Source organism: Microtus pennsylvanicus, chromosome 1, assembly GCF_037038515.1.
Source record: "Microtus pennsylvanicus isolate mMicPen1 chromosome 1, mMicPen1.hap1, whole genome shotgun sequence".
In the NCBI taxonomy this organism is placed as follows: Eukaryota; Metazoa; Chordata; class Mammalia; order Rodentia; family Cricetidae; genus Microtus; species Microtus pennsylvanicus.
In genome coordinates, this window is record NC_134579.1 from 167,116,434 (window position 1) to 167,137,052 (window position 20,619).

The following is a 20,619-nucleotide window of genomic DNA, read 5'->3' on the forward strand; positions in this document are numbered from 1 at the left end:
GATCTTTATTTCATGTGTATGACTGTTTGGTCTCCACATCTGTCCATACACCACTTGCATGCAGTGCCCACAGAGATGGGAAGAGAATATTGGGTCCCCTGGAACCTGAGTTCCAGATGGTTGTTAGCAACATTGCGAGTGCTGGGAACCAAAGCCAGGTCTTCTGCAAGAGCACTGAGAACTTTTAACTCCTGAGTCATCTCTCCAGCCCCCATATATGATCTCTTAAGAGAACAGGAAGACACACGAGTTAACATTGGCAACAGAGCCAAATGGACCCTAAAGTCAATCTCCCTGGATGCTGGGCTAACTGCACAATGTGTATATGTGCACACCACCATTTCTCCATACTGTCAAGTAAACCTCCAAAGAAAATTTAGTAACTCTGGGAAGAAAATTAAAATATTGGCCCCTGGCAGATATAACTGGCCCAAACCTTGCACCTTCAAGTGTGCTGGAAAGCAGGTCATCCTTTTGTAATTCTGGCTTCTTATGGTTTCATTATGAAGGCAAACATCTTTTAACAAGGCTTTTGTGAGGGCGATTTACAAACAAGGAAAGAACATGAGAATTTAAATGGTTTTGTTTAAAAAAAAAAAACAACTCACAAAACCCGGTTGTAGCATGTCATACTCAAAACGCCAGCATTCAAGAGGCTGAGGCAATCGTGAGCTTGGAACCAGTCTGGGTTGCAGTGTGATACTCTGTTCTTCAAAAACAAAAAGAAAAGAAAGAAGACAGAAGAGGCGAGGGTGCGGCAAGAAGAAGAAACAAAAATCCTCACATACACCCTTCCTAGCTGATGGTCCTTGGGGTAGTCCTTGGGTTTGGGAACACTGGTACCCATGGAGATGCCTACTCCATGATCTCTCAAACCTGTGTGATGGCAAGGAGTGGGTAGGGAAACCGACGCAAAGAAAAGTCAATGAGGAACAAATAAGCAACAATCCACCGCTTCAAAGAACTAGAATTTTCATACCGGTTTATATTCCACTGGCTTTTACAAAACAATTTTTTTTCAAACTTTCTCACAATCCCCCAGGTTAATCACACTTCCGTGTTTTCCATCTCAATGTTCTTAGCTGTGGGCAGGGCTTCGTCTGAGCTGTCCTTGTTTTCTGGCGCCTTCTGTTCAGTCTTCTCCCAGGTAGATGCCAAAGGTTTGTTGAGGGTTTCGGGGAGATTCAGCGACAACAATCCACTCAGTATGGCCAGGATCCCAAACGAAACCTAGAAGAAATGTTACAATAAATAAATAATAACAAAGATAGTAAGTGACACACAAAAAAAGAAATGGACCCTTCTGAGAATAAGAACTTACTGGACCCTTTTCTCAGGGGGCAACAGAGTTGGGGCCGACATTAAAAGTTAGTGTCTTTGGGCCCTTGCTGAGGTCTTTAGGCTACTTGTGCTTGGGTGGGAGTTCATTTTAGCATCATCAAGACTTAATCTCAGTTCAATCATTCACAAACCATGGAGGGTTTCTGGCCAAGAAGTGCCAGTTCCCGCTTGCATTAGTTCCCTTGCAGGCTCTGTCTTAGAAGCTGTGGCAGAGAAAAAAAAAGCCCCTGGATTTCTTTCTAGACCCCAGGGTGTACAGAAACCAGGTGCTGAGCCCCGAGGTCATCGGCCCTGCCGTATCATCCAGGGTTTGGGAGTTCCTGACCCCTGGAAAAAGACCACAGACTTAATCCAATTATAATTAAAGGATTTATTGATTACTGCTAGCAATCTCTGCGCCAAACAAGGTTGCCAAGAGAAGGGGAGGGGGGGTGAGGGAAGGGTTTTTTAAGGCAACAAACACAAAAACACCTTGCGTATCCACTCAAGCAAGTCAAAAGCCGTTTTACTCTGCCAAGATTAGGTAGTCAGGCAACCTGAATGTCTGCATAAGCAGGTTACAGAGCCAAAAAGCAGTCAGCCATAACATAACAAGCAGATCGTCACTGCCGAACATCTCTGGGTGCGGGTCACTGAGTCAGGGTTACTGGGAATTTGTCTTCCAGGGACGGAGTCAGTCAGACACAAACAGGTAGTGGGTACCAAGCTGGATGGTGAGCATAAAATAGTCTTTTTAGCCATCACACCAGTAAATGATGAGGAAGAGGGACAAATACAGAAATGAAACTTACAATGAGTTAGAACCTCCAGAGATTAGGGAGAGAAAACAAAGAGAGCGAAAGTGAATCGCCGCGTGCACGGCACTGTGAGGAAGTGTGCAGCGGTTTCCCGGAAAAGTTCACTGTTTTTGAGATGGTATCTCACTGTTCAGTCTAGGCTAGTCTCAAATCCACAATCCTCCTGCCTACACCTCCAGAATTCTGGAATCCCAGGCAAACTTCCTCACCATGCCATGTAGCAATAATTGCAGGCCAGACAGCAGACAAGCCCCAAGTCCCCAATTCTTCCTCCACCTGCTGCCCCCAAAACTCATGCTACCCCGCAAACTTCAAAAACACCCCAGCAGTCTCCTACCTCTCCAGCCTCCCGGTCGGACAAGTCCCTCCATTCTAGCCAGACTCTAGTCCCTCACTTACCCCTCGGCCACCTTGTCACCCTCCAGCAGTCCTCCCTCCTTCCCACCTTCACGTGACCATTTCCTTCCTGGTGGCTGTTACCCACTCTGCTTGGGTTCCTGTCCCTTGGCACCTCTGGGATCTCGTGTAAGCGACTTAATATCCCAGCTCCTCGGTTTCCTTGTCTGTAAGATGGGACTAATGACAGCACCCGCTGGGGCTGATGAAATAGCTCAGTCAATAAAGTGCCTGTCGCACAAGTATGAGGATTGGAGGGCAGATCCTCAGGGCACATAACAAGCCAGGCGGGGTAGCAGGCACCCATCATTCGAGTCCTGGGGAACTGAAGACAGCTGGATCCCTGGACCACTGCCCGGCAGCCTAGGCGAGTCAGTAAGATCCAGAGAGAAACCCTGTCTCAAAACACAACACCGAGGACCAACAAAGTGGCTCTGCAGGTATAGGTGCTTGCCACATGAGGCTGACAACCTGAACCCAATTTCCAGAACCCACGTAAAAGCCGGAGGAGAGAACCGGCCCTACAGAGCTGCACTTTGACCTCTGCACACAGGCTATGGTGTGTGCGCCCGTCTGCACACATCATACGCCCACAAACAACGTCTTTAGAGGGTGGAGAACAGTTGAGGCAGACACTTAGTGACAACCTCTGGTCTTCACATGTCCAACCCCTGTGCATGCACTCCCGGGAACACATACACAGCACACACAGAGAGGGTAGTGCCTGCCCGCAGGGACTGCTAAGGTACTGATGTAAGTAAGGCTGAGAACACGCCAGGCTCATCATAAACAATCCACACGTACAGCTGTCGTTACCGTCTTATAACAAACACGCTCAAGGCTCTGTCACTTCTGCTGTGACATCCTATCAAGAAGCACATGTGTTTGGCTTCCCTTGCCCAACTCGTCCCCAGGTTCTCCTGTGTTCCCCTTCTCAGCTCTCCTGGTCCTGGGCCTCTGCAGCTCGTCAGCTCTTCCCCCCCACACTGATCTCTTCAGCCCTCTCCTGGCTTCCTCTTCCTACCACATCTTAACATCTTTGCTCCTGGGCTCTGTGTCTCCGAGCGTGCACACTGGAGGAGTACCCACCCACCTCAGGGCCTCATCCTAGCCATCGGACAGACGCCCTGCCCACACCACATTGACAGGTCTTTCTTTCACACTGACTCTTCTCCTGGGATCCCTCCAGCCCTTACGTGGACTCCTCCTGGCCTCAGACACACACCAGGTCACCGAGGACCACCAGAGACTGTGGATATGTGACTTTCCCATTCTTCTAGACTTTTTGACATCCACCCAAGCTCTGTACAAGTTATTAGCCACAGTACCTATGCCCAGTGCGCCTTTCCCTCAAAACCTCTGCTTTTCTGTTCCTTGTGCCTGGTGTGTGTGTGTGTGTGTGTGTGTGTGTGTGTGTGTGTGTGTGTCCCTGTATATAGACAACATCCCTTCCTGCAGAAAGCCTCTCTGAACCGAACTTGGGTTAGCGGCTCACTCCCATGCCCCGTGCTCCAGCAATATCTCTGGCAGGCAATCTTAGCTCTTCTGCAGTCTCCACCGACTAGAAATCTTGGGGTACAGGCTGTCTCTTTCATTCTTGCTCTGTTTTACCTAGCAGGGTGGTTAGTTTAGTTTAGCATCAACACTGAAGATCCAATTGCTGCCTTCTCTGCTCCCTGCCCAGCCAGAAGTACCTCCTCCACCACATACCACCAACGTGCACAGGACCAAACCACAGACTGAACCCTCTGAAGCTGTGAGCTGAGGTAATTCTTTCCTCCCTTAAAAACAGCAGCAACAACAACAGCAGCAGTAACAATTTGCCAAGTGAGCCTATGAGCACAGAAAAATGAATTCATTGGTCACCCTTTGTTCGATTAAGTGACGGCCATTAACACACGCACCAAAACAAATGATCCTCTTCGAAGGAGAAAATAAAAGCTTCTCAGCTGGTGTTTTAGTGAAAACACTGGCTCCCCAGCCAATTTTACATCAATGAACAAACTGAATCATGCTGTAGAACTCATCCCACAGAGCAGGCAGAATCTATTGTACCCACAAAGGCACATTTGCAAGAGGCTCCCATAAACATGGGTGAGTCCCTGCAGCCAGACTCTGTCTAGGAGAAGGGAACTGGCCCTCAGGGCAGGAAGGGAAGGGGGAACTGACTGTAGCCACATTCCCTTTAGCACCAATCTCTTGTTTGGTTGACTTAATGTAACAGAGACACAGTGTGCGGGCTGGCGTCCGAGCTCCATGTCTTAGTCAGTGTTCTATTGCCGTAAGGAGACACCATTACCAAGGCAACTCTCACAAGAGAAAGCATTTAATGGGGGCTCGTTTACAGTTTCTGATGACACACTTCCAACAAGGACACACCTCTTAATCCTTCTCAAGTACTGCCACTCCCTGGTGACTATGCAATCAAACAATGAGACTTTGGGGGTTGTTCTTATTCAACCCTCCACATTCTACTCTCTGGCCCCCATAGGCCTGTAGCTGTGAGAGCTCCCCTGCAGGCTTTACAGAAGGCAGGGATAAAGGATCAGAGTGAGGTAAGAATGAAACTCAGCTCAGGCCAATTTTATTGTAGCCAGCACTGCATCCGGACTCTAGAGCCTGGCCCAGATCAGTTTAGCCACATTTATGTACAACCACAGTTTTGAGGAAAAAAGTATTCAGATAACAATTAACTTAGTCCCATGCGTGGAACAACGGTTAAGCAATGTTTACATTGACATTCTCAGCAAAGCACCTACGCTCAAGATAAGGGTCTAGGGAGAATGAGCGAAGTAAACAGAATGCCTGTGGGAGTCAGAACTGGCCTGGCCCAAAGATAACGTATAGGTCACCTCGGCTTTTGTAAAGCACAGGTGACATCACTAGTAAGAATGGGTTTATGGTCTAAAAGCAATGCTCGAGATTTAGGGCAAAGGGTCTAGGATAAGTTAAACCACAAATTCTGGAAGATATGGGCAGAGCCTGTCTCATCAGACAGCAAAGGATCAGCAGGTTGTAAAACTCCAGCATTCCTGGCATTCCAGGAAGATCAGCTCCGTCCTATTCCACTGAAGAGGTGAGCTGTGTGTTTAACCTTCCTGGCTTCTCCAGGGCTTATCTGTGTGCACAAGACCTCTTGCCTCTACAGGTAGCCATGCCACAATATAAAAACTCATTCAGTCCAACTGTAAAAGTTCCCATAGTCGATCCCAGTCTCAACACTCAAAGTTTCTTCTGATACTCATGGTAAACTGTAACCTCACACATATCAAAACCAAGAAGATCACATACTTGTAACATATAATGGCACAGGATATACATTATCATTTCAAAACGGAGGAGAGGGAGCATAGTGAGGAAATACTGGACCAGAGCAAGACTGGAAACCAGCTGGGCAAACTGCACACTCTGTCTGATGTCAAAAAGCTCTTTGGAACCTCCTTCTAACTTTGCTCACTGTAATGCACCTTTCTCTTGGGCTGGTTCTACTCCCTGTTAGCAGCTTTCCTTGGAAGGTATTCTATGGCTCTGGCATCTCCAACACAATTCAGGATTCACCTTCACAACTGCACCTCATTCAAATACATTTTCATCAGTTTTTAGTTTAGACAATTTCCTTCACTGTTTAAACTTTCATTTAATTCCTTTTCACAAGTTGGAAAACTTAGCTGGGTGGGGTTTTGCTCTGAAATCACCACTCCCTTTATCCCATTTAGCATTGGGATTTTCTTTAAACTTTTTATCTCTTTGAGTACTGGACTTAGCTCCATTACCCTTCCTGGTGCTCCTTTTCTCCTCAAACTGTACATTTTGTATTTTTCCTTGCTCAGTTTGCTCCTTTTCTTTACAGATAAAGAGCTACTTAAGAATGGTCACTAACAACCATGAGAAACAGTCAATATAAGGCTGTCTTGAAATCTCCTTTGCCAACACCATTAATCCAAAACTCTCCCATTTATCCTCAGGCAGCCACATTCTTCACCAAAATATCACAAGAAAAGAAACCACTCACTAATTTTCTTCCCATCTGAAACCTCTTGAGCTGGGCCATTATAATATGCATTGCTGTTGTGGAATACTATTTTAAGATGTATTGCATTTGTTTTTGCTGCAGGATATTTAATGATGCAAAGTTGTGTGACTTACTTTTACGTTGCTTTTCTTTAACTCTATGAAGCTGTGTTGCTTTGCCTGTCTAAAACACCTGATGGGTCTAATAAAGAACTGAACAGCCAATAGCTCAGCAGGAAAAAAGGATAGGCAGAGCTGGCAGGCAGAGAGAATAAATAGGAGGACATCAAGGGGCCAGCCACCCAGCTATACAGTAGGCTACAGAGTAAAAAGTAAATAAAGGTATATAGACTAGAGAAAAAGAAAAGCCCAGAGGCAAAAGATAGATAGGATAATTTAAGCAAAGCTGGCTAGAAATAAGCCAAGCTATGACTGGGCATTCATGAAAAAGAATAAGCCTCCATGTGATTATTTGGAGCTTGGTGATGGGCCCCAAAAGAACAAAGAGAAAAGAATTTTAAAAAACCCAACTACACATTGCTCTCAGCAACATTGTCTTCCACACTCCTACTAGTGTAGCCCATTAAGCCCTACTTAAAGTGTCCGATTGCATTCCTAATCCAAAGTCCACATTCTGCAAGCAAGCATCATGATCAGGCCTATCACAACAATACCCCAACTCCCTGGCACCCACTTCTGTCTTAGTCACTGTTCTATTGCTATGAAGAGGCACCATCACAGTGGCAACCCCTATAAGAAAAAGTGTTTAATTTAAGCTTCTTACAGTTTTGGAGACGTGGTCCATTATCATCATGGTGGGGAGCAGGTGGCACACAGCAGACATAGGGCTTTAGAAGCAATTGAGACTTCTACATCCAGATCTTTATGTAAGCAACAGGAAGAGTGAGACATTGAGCACGTCAAAACCCATCCTTAGTGACGGGGCTTTCTCTAACAAGGCCACACCTCAATCCTTCAAATAGTGCCACTCCCTGATGACCAAGCATTCAAATATAAGAGCCTATGGGAGCCATAAAGATGGTTATTTTTTTAAATCTTTTACTCTCTGGGGGCCCACCACCCAGCTCCCAAATAAACACACACAAAACTTATTATTACTTTAAAAACATAAAAGAATGCAACACATCTTTGCATCATTCAACAGATGTTCCACAGCATAAACAGATGTCACACATCTTTAACTCATACTTTACCACAGGGCTATCTTATTCAAGGGCCATACTCTGGCTCCTTTATGATGACAGACCTAGGTTAATAATTATTTTCTGCAAGTCCTTCTCCTTGCTTGTAAAGGAAGGAAACAATATGTCCCTTTTACACAAAAATTAGCATCAGCAAAGCACTTAAAACTAAGTCCACCTAAGCATCTGCTAAATGAAAGATCCTTTTTATTCTACAGCCCTTAAAATGCCCTTGCAAATGTCCTCCCATACAATTACTTAGTTTTTTGTGTGAATTTATAGCAGTTTGCTTTTATGAATTTGTCTGTCTTCTTTTGTGAGTCTGGCTGCTTGTTTTAAAGGATATTTTGATCTCCCTTTCCTCCCTCTTTCCCTGCCTCCCTTCCTCTAAGATACAAAGTGCTAGCTTAAAGGAGATGCTTTCACGAAACCCCGAGCCTTAATATCCCAGGTGGCCATAGTCTTCATTTTTCTATAAACAAGTCCTCCCGGGTCTTATTGCACTTGAAACTTGCATAGCTAACTTTATTCTAGTCTGTTCTGGCAAGCTATCAATGACTTCAAAATCACTTTGATCACTAAGAGCGTGGTACTTAGTGTAGTGTTTCCTGTACCACTGTAATTGTGGGCATCGATTTTCACCAACATGGCGTACTGAGTAATTCTCATCGCTTCACCACTAGACTAGGCAATTATTGGCAGGGATGACCAATTCCACTTAACTCATCCGATCGTCTTCATGATTTATTTTGTACCCTAGCAAATGCTTTTCACTCTGCACAATTTGGAGCTTAGAAGTAGCTCATCTCCCTTATCATGCTTTCTGTGCCCTCCACTTTCCTTTAATATTTAAGTACAGGATAGTCCCCAACCAAGAGCCACTGCCCATGTATCCAGAGTAGAAGAATGGCAAGCCACAGTGACCATAGCTATTTCTCAACCTCAGAGTCATCTGGTCAAAGAGGCTGGGCTCCAGTACCAGAAGCAGAGCGGACTGAGCATTTGCTTGCAGGAGGTGGGTGACACTCCAAAGGCCGCTGATTCCCAGAGAAAAAATCCACATTCCACTTGTGCATCCAAGATGACACAGGTGGGACTCCACACTATTTTTTTCTGAGGTCACGCTAGTGTTTCTTACAAAAATACATCAGTATGGAGCTGAAGAGAAAGCACAGTCAACAAAATGTTCTCTACAGACACCCAGACTTCAATTTGCTCCTGAGAACCCACACAGAAAGGCTAGAGGTATTAGGGCGTGTTTGTCTTCCCAGCACTGGGGAGGCAGAGATGGACAGATCCATGGGAGCTGCTGCCCACCCAGCCTAAATTACTTGGTATTGCCTGGGTAACGGGTGATAGCAGCCTCAAAGATGAGTGGTTCCTGAGGAACACGTGAGGGTGACCTCTGGCCTCTGCACACATATGCATGCACACACGTACACCACACATACACACACACACACATAAAGTTCACATGCACCTGTATGCGTGTGCGCGCACACACACACACACACACACACACACACACACACAATGGGATAACTAAAAGGCCATGTCCAAGTGTACTTGAATCACTATCCTTGACTAAAAGTGTAAGACAGGCGGAGGATGGACGTTAAATTGCTGACCAGCTCCAATGATATCCAGACAGAATAGTCACAAGGCTAGCAACATGTGTCTGCAGCTTGGAAGAGAGGAGAGAAGTTAGCAGAGTGTAGGAAAGGGTCGTTGGAATCCTGGAGAAAGGAGAAGGCAGAAAAAGAAGTGGTGCTTTAAAAGGCCAAGGAGTGTAGAGGGGCAACTGCAAAGAGCATCTGGGGGAAAGAGACCATTATGCTGAGAGTCCCAAGTCCCTGGGATGCAGTGTCGTGCACCACCGTACCTGCCCTCCGTCCTCCCCAGCTCCACATTCCTCCTGATTGGAAGGGCCAGGGGCACCCAGGTATGATCCGCCCACTTCCCAGCCTCTCTGTTCCTCTGTGTGACTCTGAACACAGCTGTTCTCCCTCTTTAAACACAAGTCAACAGCTCACACTACCAGGGCCACAAGAACTCAAGAGGGTAGCCTCCTTCATGAAAAGCCTCTCAAGGCACCGCAGGGAGCAGGCAGCCTCCAAGATTTTCCCAGAGCAAGAGGCCCACTGTGGGATGACAGAGGCAAGGTTTGAGCTAGGTAGTGGGGCAGACGCCTGAGAGCTGACACAAGGCAGAGCTCCTCCCTCCGAAGTGCTGGTGGCTCCAGGCTAGGGGCAGAGTGGGGTGAATAATAACTCAGAGGGACCGAAGACGGTAGGCCACCCCCACTTCTCTACTTACCCACTAGTGAGCTCTCCTGTTTCAACAAAACTCCATTATACAATGGTTATATTGGTCTCCAAAAACAAAACCAGAAATGGCAGAATCAGCTACCCCGTCTCTCTGCTATCCCAGAGTCTACTGGCTGCCCCGCCTCTCTGCTATCCCTGTATCTATTGGTTGTCCCATCCCGCCTCTCGGCTTTCCCAGGATCTATTGGCTGCCCTGCCTCTCTGTTATCCAGTGTCTGTTGGCTGCCCTACGTCTTTGCTCTTTTAGTATCTCTTGGCTGCCCTGCCTCTCGGTTATCCCAGTGTCTAGACAGTGATAAGGACCTGTGGCAGGACGATCCAGACTTGGTTGGTGAAAGGGACGATGAAGCTTGCCATTCGTGACACCATGCTGCTGCTCCCCACAGCCAAACACCTGAAAACACCAGAAGAATTAAGACACTGGTAGCAACAGTGGAAAAGCAAAGCAAAGGGGTGCCGAGGATGATGGATTCACCACCTGCAACCCCCTTCTCACTCTCCCACAATGAGGAGAAACAATGAAATTCAGAAATAAGTCACATGTTTCCCAAGTCAGCTATGACTTCTACCTTCATTCTGTGAAACAATTGTGTATATGAGCATGTGTGGAAATAAACAGGCTATCTAAGGATAAAACAATTATGTTTTATTTATTATAAGGGGAAAACGCACTAAACAGCAATGTCCCACAGGAAAAGGTGCAGAGAGGGCGCACATGAAGGTGCACACCTTTTTTTTACCTGGGTCCCAGCAAAGCCGCACCCTAACTAAGACCCACCTCTTAAAGGTTATTGGTTAACAAGGCTTTCCCCATCAAGCATGCATGCAAGAAAGGCATAGGCTATCTTTAATCTGCTGTTTAAATGAGGCCCATAGGTATACAGACCCAGATTAATGTCAAGGACTAGACATATTTGTTTAGGGTAGGGTATGGTAACTTGAAAGAACAAAATATTTGTCTATAGACTGCTCTATTAATGTCAAACAAGCCTTTGAGATTTTATTTTTTGAAGAAGGCAGGTGTTTGATCCCCTGGAGCTACAGTTATAATCTGAAGTTGTAAGGGCTAATGTACAGGTTACCCTTTGACTCAGGATATAACTCAAGAGGACAATGTGGAAAAGGTACTATAATTTCTGCTGGGTCTATTCCTGATAATTGACAAAGTCTCAATTTTCCTTTTAGAATTAATTCAGAGACCTTTTCCATATAAATTTTTAAGTTTTTACTTGGTTTATGTGGTAAAAAGATCCATTCTAAGATAATATCTTTCCTTTGTATTAAAGTTTCTGCAGGGGATTGTTTGGAGGGAAATATGACCATGATGCAGTTAAGATTCAGACCCACATGATTCACGTGTGCCTCCGATAATTTCTTTTCAATGAAAGCCAGTTCTCTCTCAGCTTGGTAATTCCCTGGGACTATTTAAGTCTTTGTCACCATCTAAGGTTTTGATTAAATGAATTATTTGATGAGGTGTTATTCTAGAAGTGGGCCACAGATTGGAAATGTCTTCTATCAAACTTTGGAAGTCATTAAGATCTCTTCTAATTTGCACTTTTTGTGCTCTAGTTTTCTGTAAACTTATTTTATAACATAGATCATTGATAGAATCTCCTCTTTGTATTTTTTTCAAGAACAATTTTTAATCCCCAATGAGGCAAAATTTTCATTACTTCTTCAAACATTCTTTCTAAAGTATCTACATTTGAATCAGATAGCATAATGTTATCCATGTAATAGTAAACTATAGACTCAGGAAATTGCTTACGTATCATTTCCAATGGCTGACTCACAAAATATTGGCATAAGGTGGGGCTATTTAACATTCTCTTTAGGAGAATCTTGCATTGATATCTTTTAGCAAGCTGAGAATTCTCAAAAGTAGGCACTGTGAAGGCAAATTTTTCTCTGTCCTTTTCTTGTAAAGGTATAGTGAAAAAGCAATCTTTTAAAACAGTTGCTATAAGAGGCCATCCTTTAGGCAATAGGGAAGGCAAAGGAATTCCAAATTGCAGAGGACTAATTGGTTGAATCACCTTATAAACAAGCTCTTAGATCTGTTTTCCATTTTCCAGATTTCCTTTTAACAACAAATACAGGAGAATTCCAAGGGCTGGCTGATTCTTCAATAGGCTGAGAATCTCATTGCTCCTATACCAGCTATTCTAAAGCCTGCAGTTTCTCTATTGTTAAAGGCCGTTGTTTAACCCATACAGGTTTTTCTGTCACCTATTTTAAAGATAGAGCCGTTGGTACCTCTGAGAGTTTGCCGGTTATTGTTCTGTGGCCATTCAGGCAGTACACAACCACAGAACAATAACCTCAGCCTCTTCTCTCATAGTGGACAATGAGGATTACTGAGAACTCAAGAACAATGGCAATGGGTTTTTGATCCTACTGCGCGTACTGGCTTTGGGGGAGCCTAGGCAGTTTGGATGCTCACCTTACTAGACCTGGATGGAGGTGGGTGGTCCTTGGACTTCCCACAGGTCAGGGAACCCTGATTGCTCTTCGAGCTGATGAGGGAGGGGGACTTGATCAGGGGAGGGTGTACCCGCACAAAATAAATGCAATGCAGATATCAAAGAATATTTACCACTTTAATGATAAACTTACAGAACCAAAGTTCCAGCGTAGTACAGGTAGGGAGGAAAAAGGGAGGGAGCCGTCTCTCCGCGCACCATTTATTGGCAGGCATTCACCTGAGGCAAACCCCGCCCTCTAAAGGGGGCTGTCTTAACCCTACATCTCCCCCTTTTGTCTAAATAAGACACAACTAAACCAAATATAGCTATAAACAATAATAACAAATGATAAATATAACAAACAATATTGAAAACAAAAGTTTTGCTAGAGAGTAACTACAATTAAATAATCTTCAACTCCATCAAAGATCTGAGAAGGGAATAAATATTACTTAACAAATGAGAGATATCCAAAATGTGCAACAAATGACAGAGACAACTGACTGCCTGGGCAATCACCCAAAATCTCGTTTGCAATGTTGAGTCAACCAACTTTGGCTAAGGCCTAACATAACTGACATACCATTCTCAAATGCAAGGAACTTTCTTAGGATTATCCTACCCTGTCTTGGCAAGATAAGACAATCCTGTTTTATATCTAGTCAGTAGTTGAGGTATGGGTTTTTCTTAACCCAAAGGCCAGTTCTGCCAAGAAGACAAGCTCCCAGTGGAGTGTCTTTGGTGCTCAACGTTCTCTCGGGAGTAGAGTGGTGTTGCCAGGAGTAAATTGTGTCTCGATGGCACAGAATTCTAGGTTAGATTAAAGGCCATTTTCTACAGCTCTTCAAAGAGGCTGAAGATTATACTATCTATACTGAAAATAATCTCTATGTATCTAAAAGACCTGATTAACCTAAAAATAATATGACAAACATATAATTCTCAATACCTATCTAATTTGAAAACTAAGAGAATAAACAATTGTGCAATGTATGAAGACAATGATCTTCACCTGTAAACAATGTCATTACTTATCAAATGTAAACAATGTTATTACATAAATAGTACCAGAGGTAGAAATGTACATTGTGATATGATAGATGTATCCATACAATATAAGCATACTCTTGTACCAAAATAGAGGTAGGAACACTTACATTCAATATTCAATATATCAATATACAAGAAACAGTACCAACATAATTTTCTAAAAACAGTAAGTCACAAATACCAATCATCCCATCAACCCAGTTAATCCCCCTCTTTTTTTTTAAGAATATACCCCTAAATCCATACAATATCTCCCCATCCCCTCAAACCTAAACCAACCACTAAAAGATGTCCCTAACCCTGTGGGCAAACTCTGTTGGGAGAGGGGACGTCGTCCTCTTAGATTGCTTCTAGCTGACATGGAGGCGACGTTCTTCTTAGGGGCCCCTGTGAAAGCAAACGATGGTAAAATTCCCAAATTAACCTTTGACTTAAGAAAATTATAACTAGTCTCTGTGTGTTTCAAGAAGGTCCGGCCAGAGCATTGTCAAAAATGTGCATCATATGAAATTGTCTCTTGCAGTTGGTACCAAAAAACAGGTCTAAAATTAGTGCTTAAAAAAAATTCATGACGTCATAAAAACCAGATTGAGTTGATGTTGTGGGGCCCCATCTTCATCCTGGAAACTTCAAAGATTACTGTAGGAAAATATGTTGCTTGTTATGGGAAATTTAAACATTAACAACAAGGACATGTACTGACATATAAAGAAAGACACAGATGTGAGGGAAGGCAAAGAAAGTTTATCAAGTATAAAATTATTCTTATTCTGTCCCATTTCATGGCTCCTGACCTGAGACAGAAACTTTGAAATATCTCTTATCAACAGGCTTGGAATTGAAGAAGGACTGAGCCATAGTCCAACTCCAAAACCAGCTCTACACATTTATAAAGAAGTGTTCAATAAAACATATATATATATATAAAATCAATACTTACGATATGTATAGAATTTTATTGTTGATGTTTAGTGGGTCGTAACTATTTTCCATCCATCAGTAATTAAATATTCAGGGTCCCTCAAATTCTTTGGAGATGAATATTTTCCTGTGGAGATAAGAAAAGAACCCTGCCCCCATCCTATCAGTAATCCTTACCATCTGAATGTCGGTCATCCTTGTGAATGAATTGTTATTTATCTTTTCCAAGTGACTTCTCTTCCTCAAACCGAACCTTTATTAATTTTGACGGTATCCATAATTTTTCCTCACCTGTGGAGATAAGAGCAAAACCCCTTCCCCAACGCAGCACATCTCCTGGCTTCCATTGTGAGGTCAGTACATCCTTGAAATAAACTGGTTGATATAGTTCAGCAGACTTTTCCATTATCCAATGTCTTTCTGCAGCCGTCGTTCCCTTCTCATTAGCGTTGAGAAAATTCAAGGTTAACAAAGCATTATGTAACCTATTTCTGGGGGTGTTTTCCACCCCTTTCTGTTTGTTCAACATATCCTTTATAGTTAGATTTGATCTTTCTATGACTGCTTGACCTGTAGGATTGTATGGTATACCTGTAACATGCTTGATATTGTAATGATCAAAAAACCGTTTCATTTTCCTAGAGACATAAGCAGGACCATTATCTGTCTTTATTTGTGTAGGTATACCCATGATAGCCATGACTTCTAATAAATGAGTGATTACTGAATCAGCTTTTTCTGAACTTAAAGCAGTTGCCCACTGAAAGCCTGAATAAGTGTCGATGGTGTGATGAACATACTTCAATTTGCCAAATTCTGCAAAGTGGAACACATCCATCTGCCAGATTTCATTTCTATGGGTGCCCTTTGGATTAGCCCCTGCTGGCAGTGGCGTTTGGTTATAGAAAGAGCAGGTAGAGCATTTCTTCACAATCTCCTTAGCTTGTTGCCATGTAATAGAAAACTCTTTCTTCAAACCTTTGCTATTAACATGTTTTTTATGAAATTCAGAGGCTTGTAGCACACTACCAATCAATAATTGATCAATTTCTGCATTACCTTGTGCTAGAGGACCTGGCAGACCCGTATGGGATCGGATGTGTGTTATGTACATAGGGCAAAGCCTGTTCCTGATCAAATCTTGAACCTGGATAAACAATGAGGTTAGTTCTGTATCATCAGGTATAAATTCAGCAGTTTCAATATGTAAAATAACTCTTTCTGCATATTGTGAATCCGTAACTATATTAATAGGTTCTTTAAAATCTCTTAGTACCATAAGAATGGCATATAATTCTGCCTTCTGGACAGAATCATAAGGACTTTGTTCCACCTTACCCAAGTCTTCTGATTTGTAACCTGCCTTCCCTGATTTATTGGCATCAGTATAGAATGTACGGGCTCCAGTTATTGGAGCATCACGGACTATTCAAGAAAGGATCCAAGAAGTTCTCTTAATGAAGTTGAGCCGCTTGCTTTTTGGATAGTTGTTATTAATGTCTCCCAAAAAATTAGCACAAGCTCTTTGCCATGGTTCATTATCTTCCCATAATTTCTTTAGTTCATCAGCAGTGAAAGGCACTATAATTTCTGCTGGGTCTATGCCTGCTAGTTGACGAAGTCTCAGCTTGCCTTTTATAATTAACTCAGAGACTTTTTCCACATAAGTTTTCAGTTTCTTACTTGGTTTATGTGGTAAAAAGATCCATTCCAAGATAATATCATCTCTCTGCATTAAAATTCCTGTAGGAGAAATTTTTGATGGTAATATGACGAGAATACAATCGAGCTCTGGATTCACTCTGTCCACATGTGCCTGTTGTAATTTCTCCTCAATCATTGTCAGTTCCTTTTCTGCTTCAGCTGTTAATTCTCTGGGACTGTTTAAATCTTTATCACCATCCAAGGTCTTGTTCAAATGAATTATTAGATCAGGTGTTATCCCAATAGTTGGTCGTAAACTGGAAACGTCTCCTAACAGTCTTTGAAAGTCATTAAGAGTCCGTAGGCGATCTCTCCGAATTTGTGCCTTCTGTGTCTTAATTTTTTGCAAACCTATTCTATAACCTAAATAATTAACAGAATCTCCCTTCTGAATCTTTTCAGGAGCAATTTGCAATCCCCATTTAGGTAACAGTATCTGTATTTCTTCAAACAGTCTGTTCAAGGTATCTATGTTTGAATCAGATAACAATATGTCGTCCATGTAATGGTATACTATAGATTTGGGAAATTTCTTGCGTATTATTTGCAATGGTTGGTTCACAAAATATTGGCATAGGGAGGGGCTATTTAACATACCCTGTGGGAGGACGGTCCAGTGGTACCTCCTCGAAGGTCGAGAATTGTTATAAGTAGGCACTGTGAAGGCAAATTTTTCTCTATCTTCTTTTTGCAAAGGTATAGTGAAAAAACAATCCTTTAAATCAATAACTATGAGAGGCCATCCTTTTGGTAATAAAGAGGGCAACGGAATTCCAGATTGCAGAGGGCCCATAGGTTGAATAACCTTGTTGATGGCCCTGAGATCTGTCACCATTCTCCATTTACCTGATTTTTTCTTAACCACAAATACAGGAGAATTCCAAGGGCTGGTAGATTCTTCTATATGTCCAGCATCTAGTTGCTCTTGTACCAGCTGTTCTAAAGCCTGTAACTTTTCCTCAGCTAAAGGCCATTGCTTTGTCCATATTGGTTTCTCAGTCAACCATTTTAGAGGCAAGGCTGTTGGTATTTCTGAAGGGACAGCAATTGCTTGTTCTTGCACAGCCCTAATGGCCGGTTTTGTCCGTTTGTAATAACTTTTAATATTCTTTTCAGAAATATGGGCTCTAGAAGTAGCAGGAATGTTAATTTGAGTATTCCATTGTTGTAATAGGTCACGACCCCATAAATTCATTGCAATATTGGCTACATATGGCCTTAATTTTCCTATTTGTCCCTCAGGCCCTATACATTTAACCCATCTCGTGCTCTGCCTTACTCGAGATAGGGTTCCAATTCCCAGGAGCTGAACATTTACATTCTGAAGAGGCCAATATGGATGCCAAGATTCTAGGGTAATGATACTTACATCAGCACCTGTGTCCAGTAGGCCAGTAATAAAAATGCCATTTACACACACTCTCAGCTTAGGTCTTTGATCATTTATAGAAGTTTGCCAAAACACACGTAACTGATCTTTCTGATTACTATTGCTTGTAACAGTAGGCATGTGGCTTTCTAATTGTCGTGACGAGGCATGTTCTCTGCAGAAACTGGAAATGACTGAACCATGTTTGCCATGGGGGCCTGAGAGGCCCCCCTCTCACGTTTCCTGTCTGTATCAGGTTGCCTTGTCTATCTCTTGTAGACCTGCATTCATTCGTCCAATGTCTGCCTTTTCCACATCTTCTACATAAACCTGAAGGCTGAGTCCGTCTATTCCTGTTATTTCTAGAAGGCGCATTATTATTATTTCTGAAAACCCGTTGTTTACAATTCCTTTTCATATGACCCATTTTGCCACAATTAAAACATTTGGTATTCTGGTGTCTCCTTTTACCATTGGAAATTGCTTCTTCTACCCATGCTTCAGTGCCATAGTCAAATGTGTCAACATCTAGTGTATGCAAGACCCATTCTTCCAAGGACGCTGATCTGAACATTAAAGGCCTCAAGATCCTTTTGCATTCCACATTAGCATTTTCGTAAGCCAAAGACTCAATTATTATACGTCTTGCTTCTGGGTCAGGTATCCCTATTTGTACAGCCTTAGTTAATCTTTGTAAAAAGTCACTAAAGGGTTCTCTCTGACCCTGTTTAACTGTGACAAATGAGTCCATTCTATGTCCTGGGTCTTGTACTCTGTCCCAAGCCCTTAAGGCTGCTGTAGTACACATGGAGAGTATGTTTTCATCCAAATTAGCTTGTTCCTGAGGGTCGGAAAAGAGCCCTTCACCTAGAATTTTATCTAGGGAAACGTCAATTCCCTTCGCCTTTTCCTGTTGTTCCAAAAGTCTAGCCTCTTGCCTGAATAAGCATTTCCATTTTAATTGCGGTCCACTCTCAAGGACCGCGGAGCTTAGCTGGAGCCAGTCCAAGGGGGTTGCTCTGCTTGTCATGGCCCAAGATTTTAGCATCTCTTTAACAAAAGAGGAGTGCATCCCAAAAGACATGATGGCCTGTTTAATTTCTTTGAGATCATTCATACGGACAGGCTCCCATGTATCTTCCTTGATGACCCTAGGGTTTCAGGAACCAATCACCTTTTCTGTTGTTATTACAGGAAAGGCATGTAGGGCTGTAGGTAGAGCTTTGTGAAAATTGTCCCGGAGGGATTTATCCACAGATGTAGTTAAAATTTGCCTTTCTACCCTTTGCTCTTCTTCATCAGAATTTAGAAATTACTCAATCTTTTCAATTCTATTCACCATTGCTTTTTGTAATGTCTGAATCTCCTGCCCAGAATTATGTTCTAAAGCCTTCATTGAGGATTCTAAAGTATGAAATTTGTCCAGTAGAGATAACTTGTCATCTTTGGACATAATTTTTATGGCATAAAACGTGCCTTCTTGTATTGACAATCTTTCCACCAATCTGTCATAAGCTTTAGACAAAATTCGATTGTCACATTCAGCAGTTTTGATTCTCTCAGTTTATGTTTCAGTTCCTACAGAAAGGGACTGCTGGAACTTACAATCTAATTCAGCTGTTCCTTCTTCCATAGTAATGAATTTCTCCTTAACATCAGCCTGTACCTTTTCTAGATTTTGCTCAGTTAACCGAGTCATGTTAAACAAAGATTTGTTTTCTTCCTGGAGAACTTCAAACTGATTCTTGAGAAGATTGTTGTCGCTCTCAATAGTTTTCAAACGTTCAACCTCTGCCTTAAGAGATTTGATCATTTTCCTATTATCAAACCAAATAGTGCTAAGGAAAATTAAGAATCCCAGGAATATCCATATATGTGGTGTGGTAGACACCTCTTGTAAGATCTCCCAAATGGTGCACTCAAAAAAACTGTTGAAATCGGATGTGGTCACGTTCTCAGACATTATTTATAAAAGAAAAAGTTCTCTTACCTGTAATAACTGGTTCCTGCCAGTGGTGGCGAAAGATTCCAGTTGAATCCACATGTCCTAAATCTGAAATAAAATGACTCAAAAACAAAATTGAAACAGACACCAGGCTGATAAGTAAAGAAAAGCCAGCAAAGTAAACAAATCAAAGGGATGCCGGCATTTTTGTTTGTTTATTTGTTTGTTTGTTTGTTTGTTTGTTTTTTGCCAGGGCTCTCAGGCCGCTGTCATGTGACCCGAGCGCTGGCGGCGGTGGGAGGGGAACAGACAGCCTGGTCAGGCAGCGCGCGCGCCGGCGTGAGAGGGCACGGGAAATCTGGCCGGGGCGGCTCGACTTTTCAAACCCGCTGCTTGATACTCTAGCAAGCAGCAGGGAAAATCGAGTCGCTCAGAATCTCGGCTGCTTCAGCGCGTGCCCAGAGAGACTGCTCAGAATCTCAACTTCTTCCGCGCGCCCAGAGAGACCGCCACAGCGGCCCGGGGTGCAAGAGACTCCGATTTGGGGCCGGTTCTCGGCAAAGCCCCACGGGGCAGGCGCCAAATGTACCCGCACAAAATAAATGCAATGCAGATATCAAAGAATATTTACCACTTTAATGATAAACTTACAGAACCAAAGTTCCAGCGTAGTACAGGTAGGGAGGAAAAAGGGAGGGAGCCGTCTCTCCGCGCACCATTTATTGGCAGGCATTCGCCTGAGGCAAACCCCGCCCTCTAAAGGGGGCTGTCTTAACCCTACAGGAGGGGGAGGGAAATGGGAGGCGGTGGCGGGGAGGAGGTAGAAATCTTTAATAAATAAACAAATTTAAAAAAAAAAACTCTTCCACTAAAGCTGTGGGCTATGGCCTAGTACAGCTGAGACTAGATGAATCCAATCATGTGGAGTAGCCTTATTTCTTGAAGCCCATGTCTTTACCAACTCCCTCACATATGGCGAATGTATGCTATAAGATACTACTGCTTGCTTAACATCTTTTAGATTATACATATAGGTTTCCATTTACATGGTGTATATCCTTTTGGGTATTGAGTATTTGGTGGCTTTT

At 43.0% G+C, this 20,619-nt stretch overlaps 1 protein-coding gene across 2 annotated transcripts in view; it reads right to left on the reverse strand.

Annotated features, from left to right (window-relative positions):
• Positions 1–972: 972 nt before the first annotated feature.
• Positions 973–20,619, reverse strand: part of Slc22a16 (solute carrier family 22 member 16) — a 50,447-nt gene continuing 30,800 nt past the window's right edge. For both annotated transcript variants that reach the window (XM_075959218.1, XM_075959219.1), the window contains exons 7-8: positions 10,378–10,468; positions 973–1,230 (exon numbers count right to left, since the gene is read on the reverse strand). In XM_075959218.1, the coding sequence (XP_075815333.1) occupies positions 1,048–1,230; positions 10,378–10,468 (274 nt within the window). In that variant the 3' untranslated portion in view covers positions 973–1,047. The remainder of the gene's footprint in view (positions 1,231–10,377; positions 10,469–20,619) is intronic.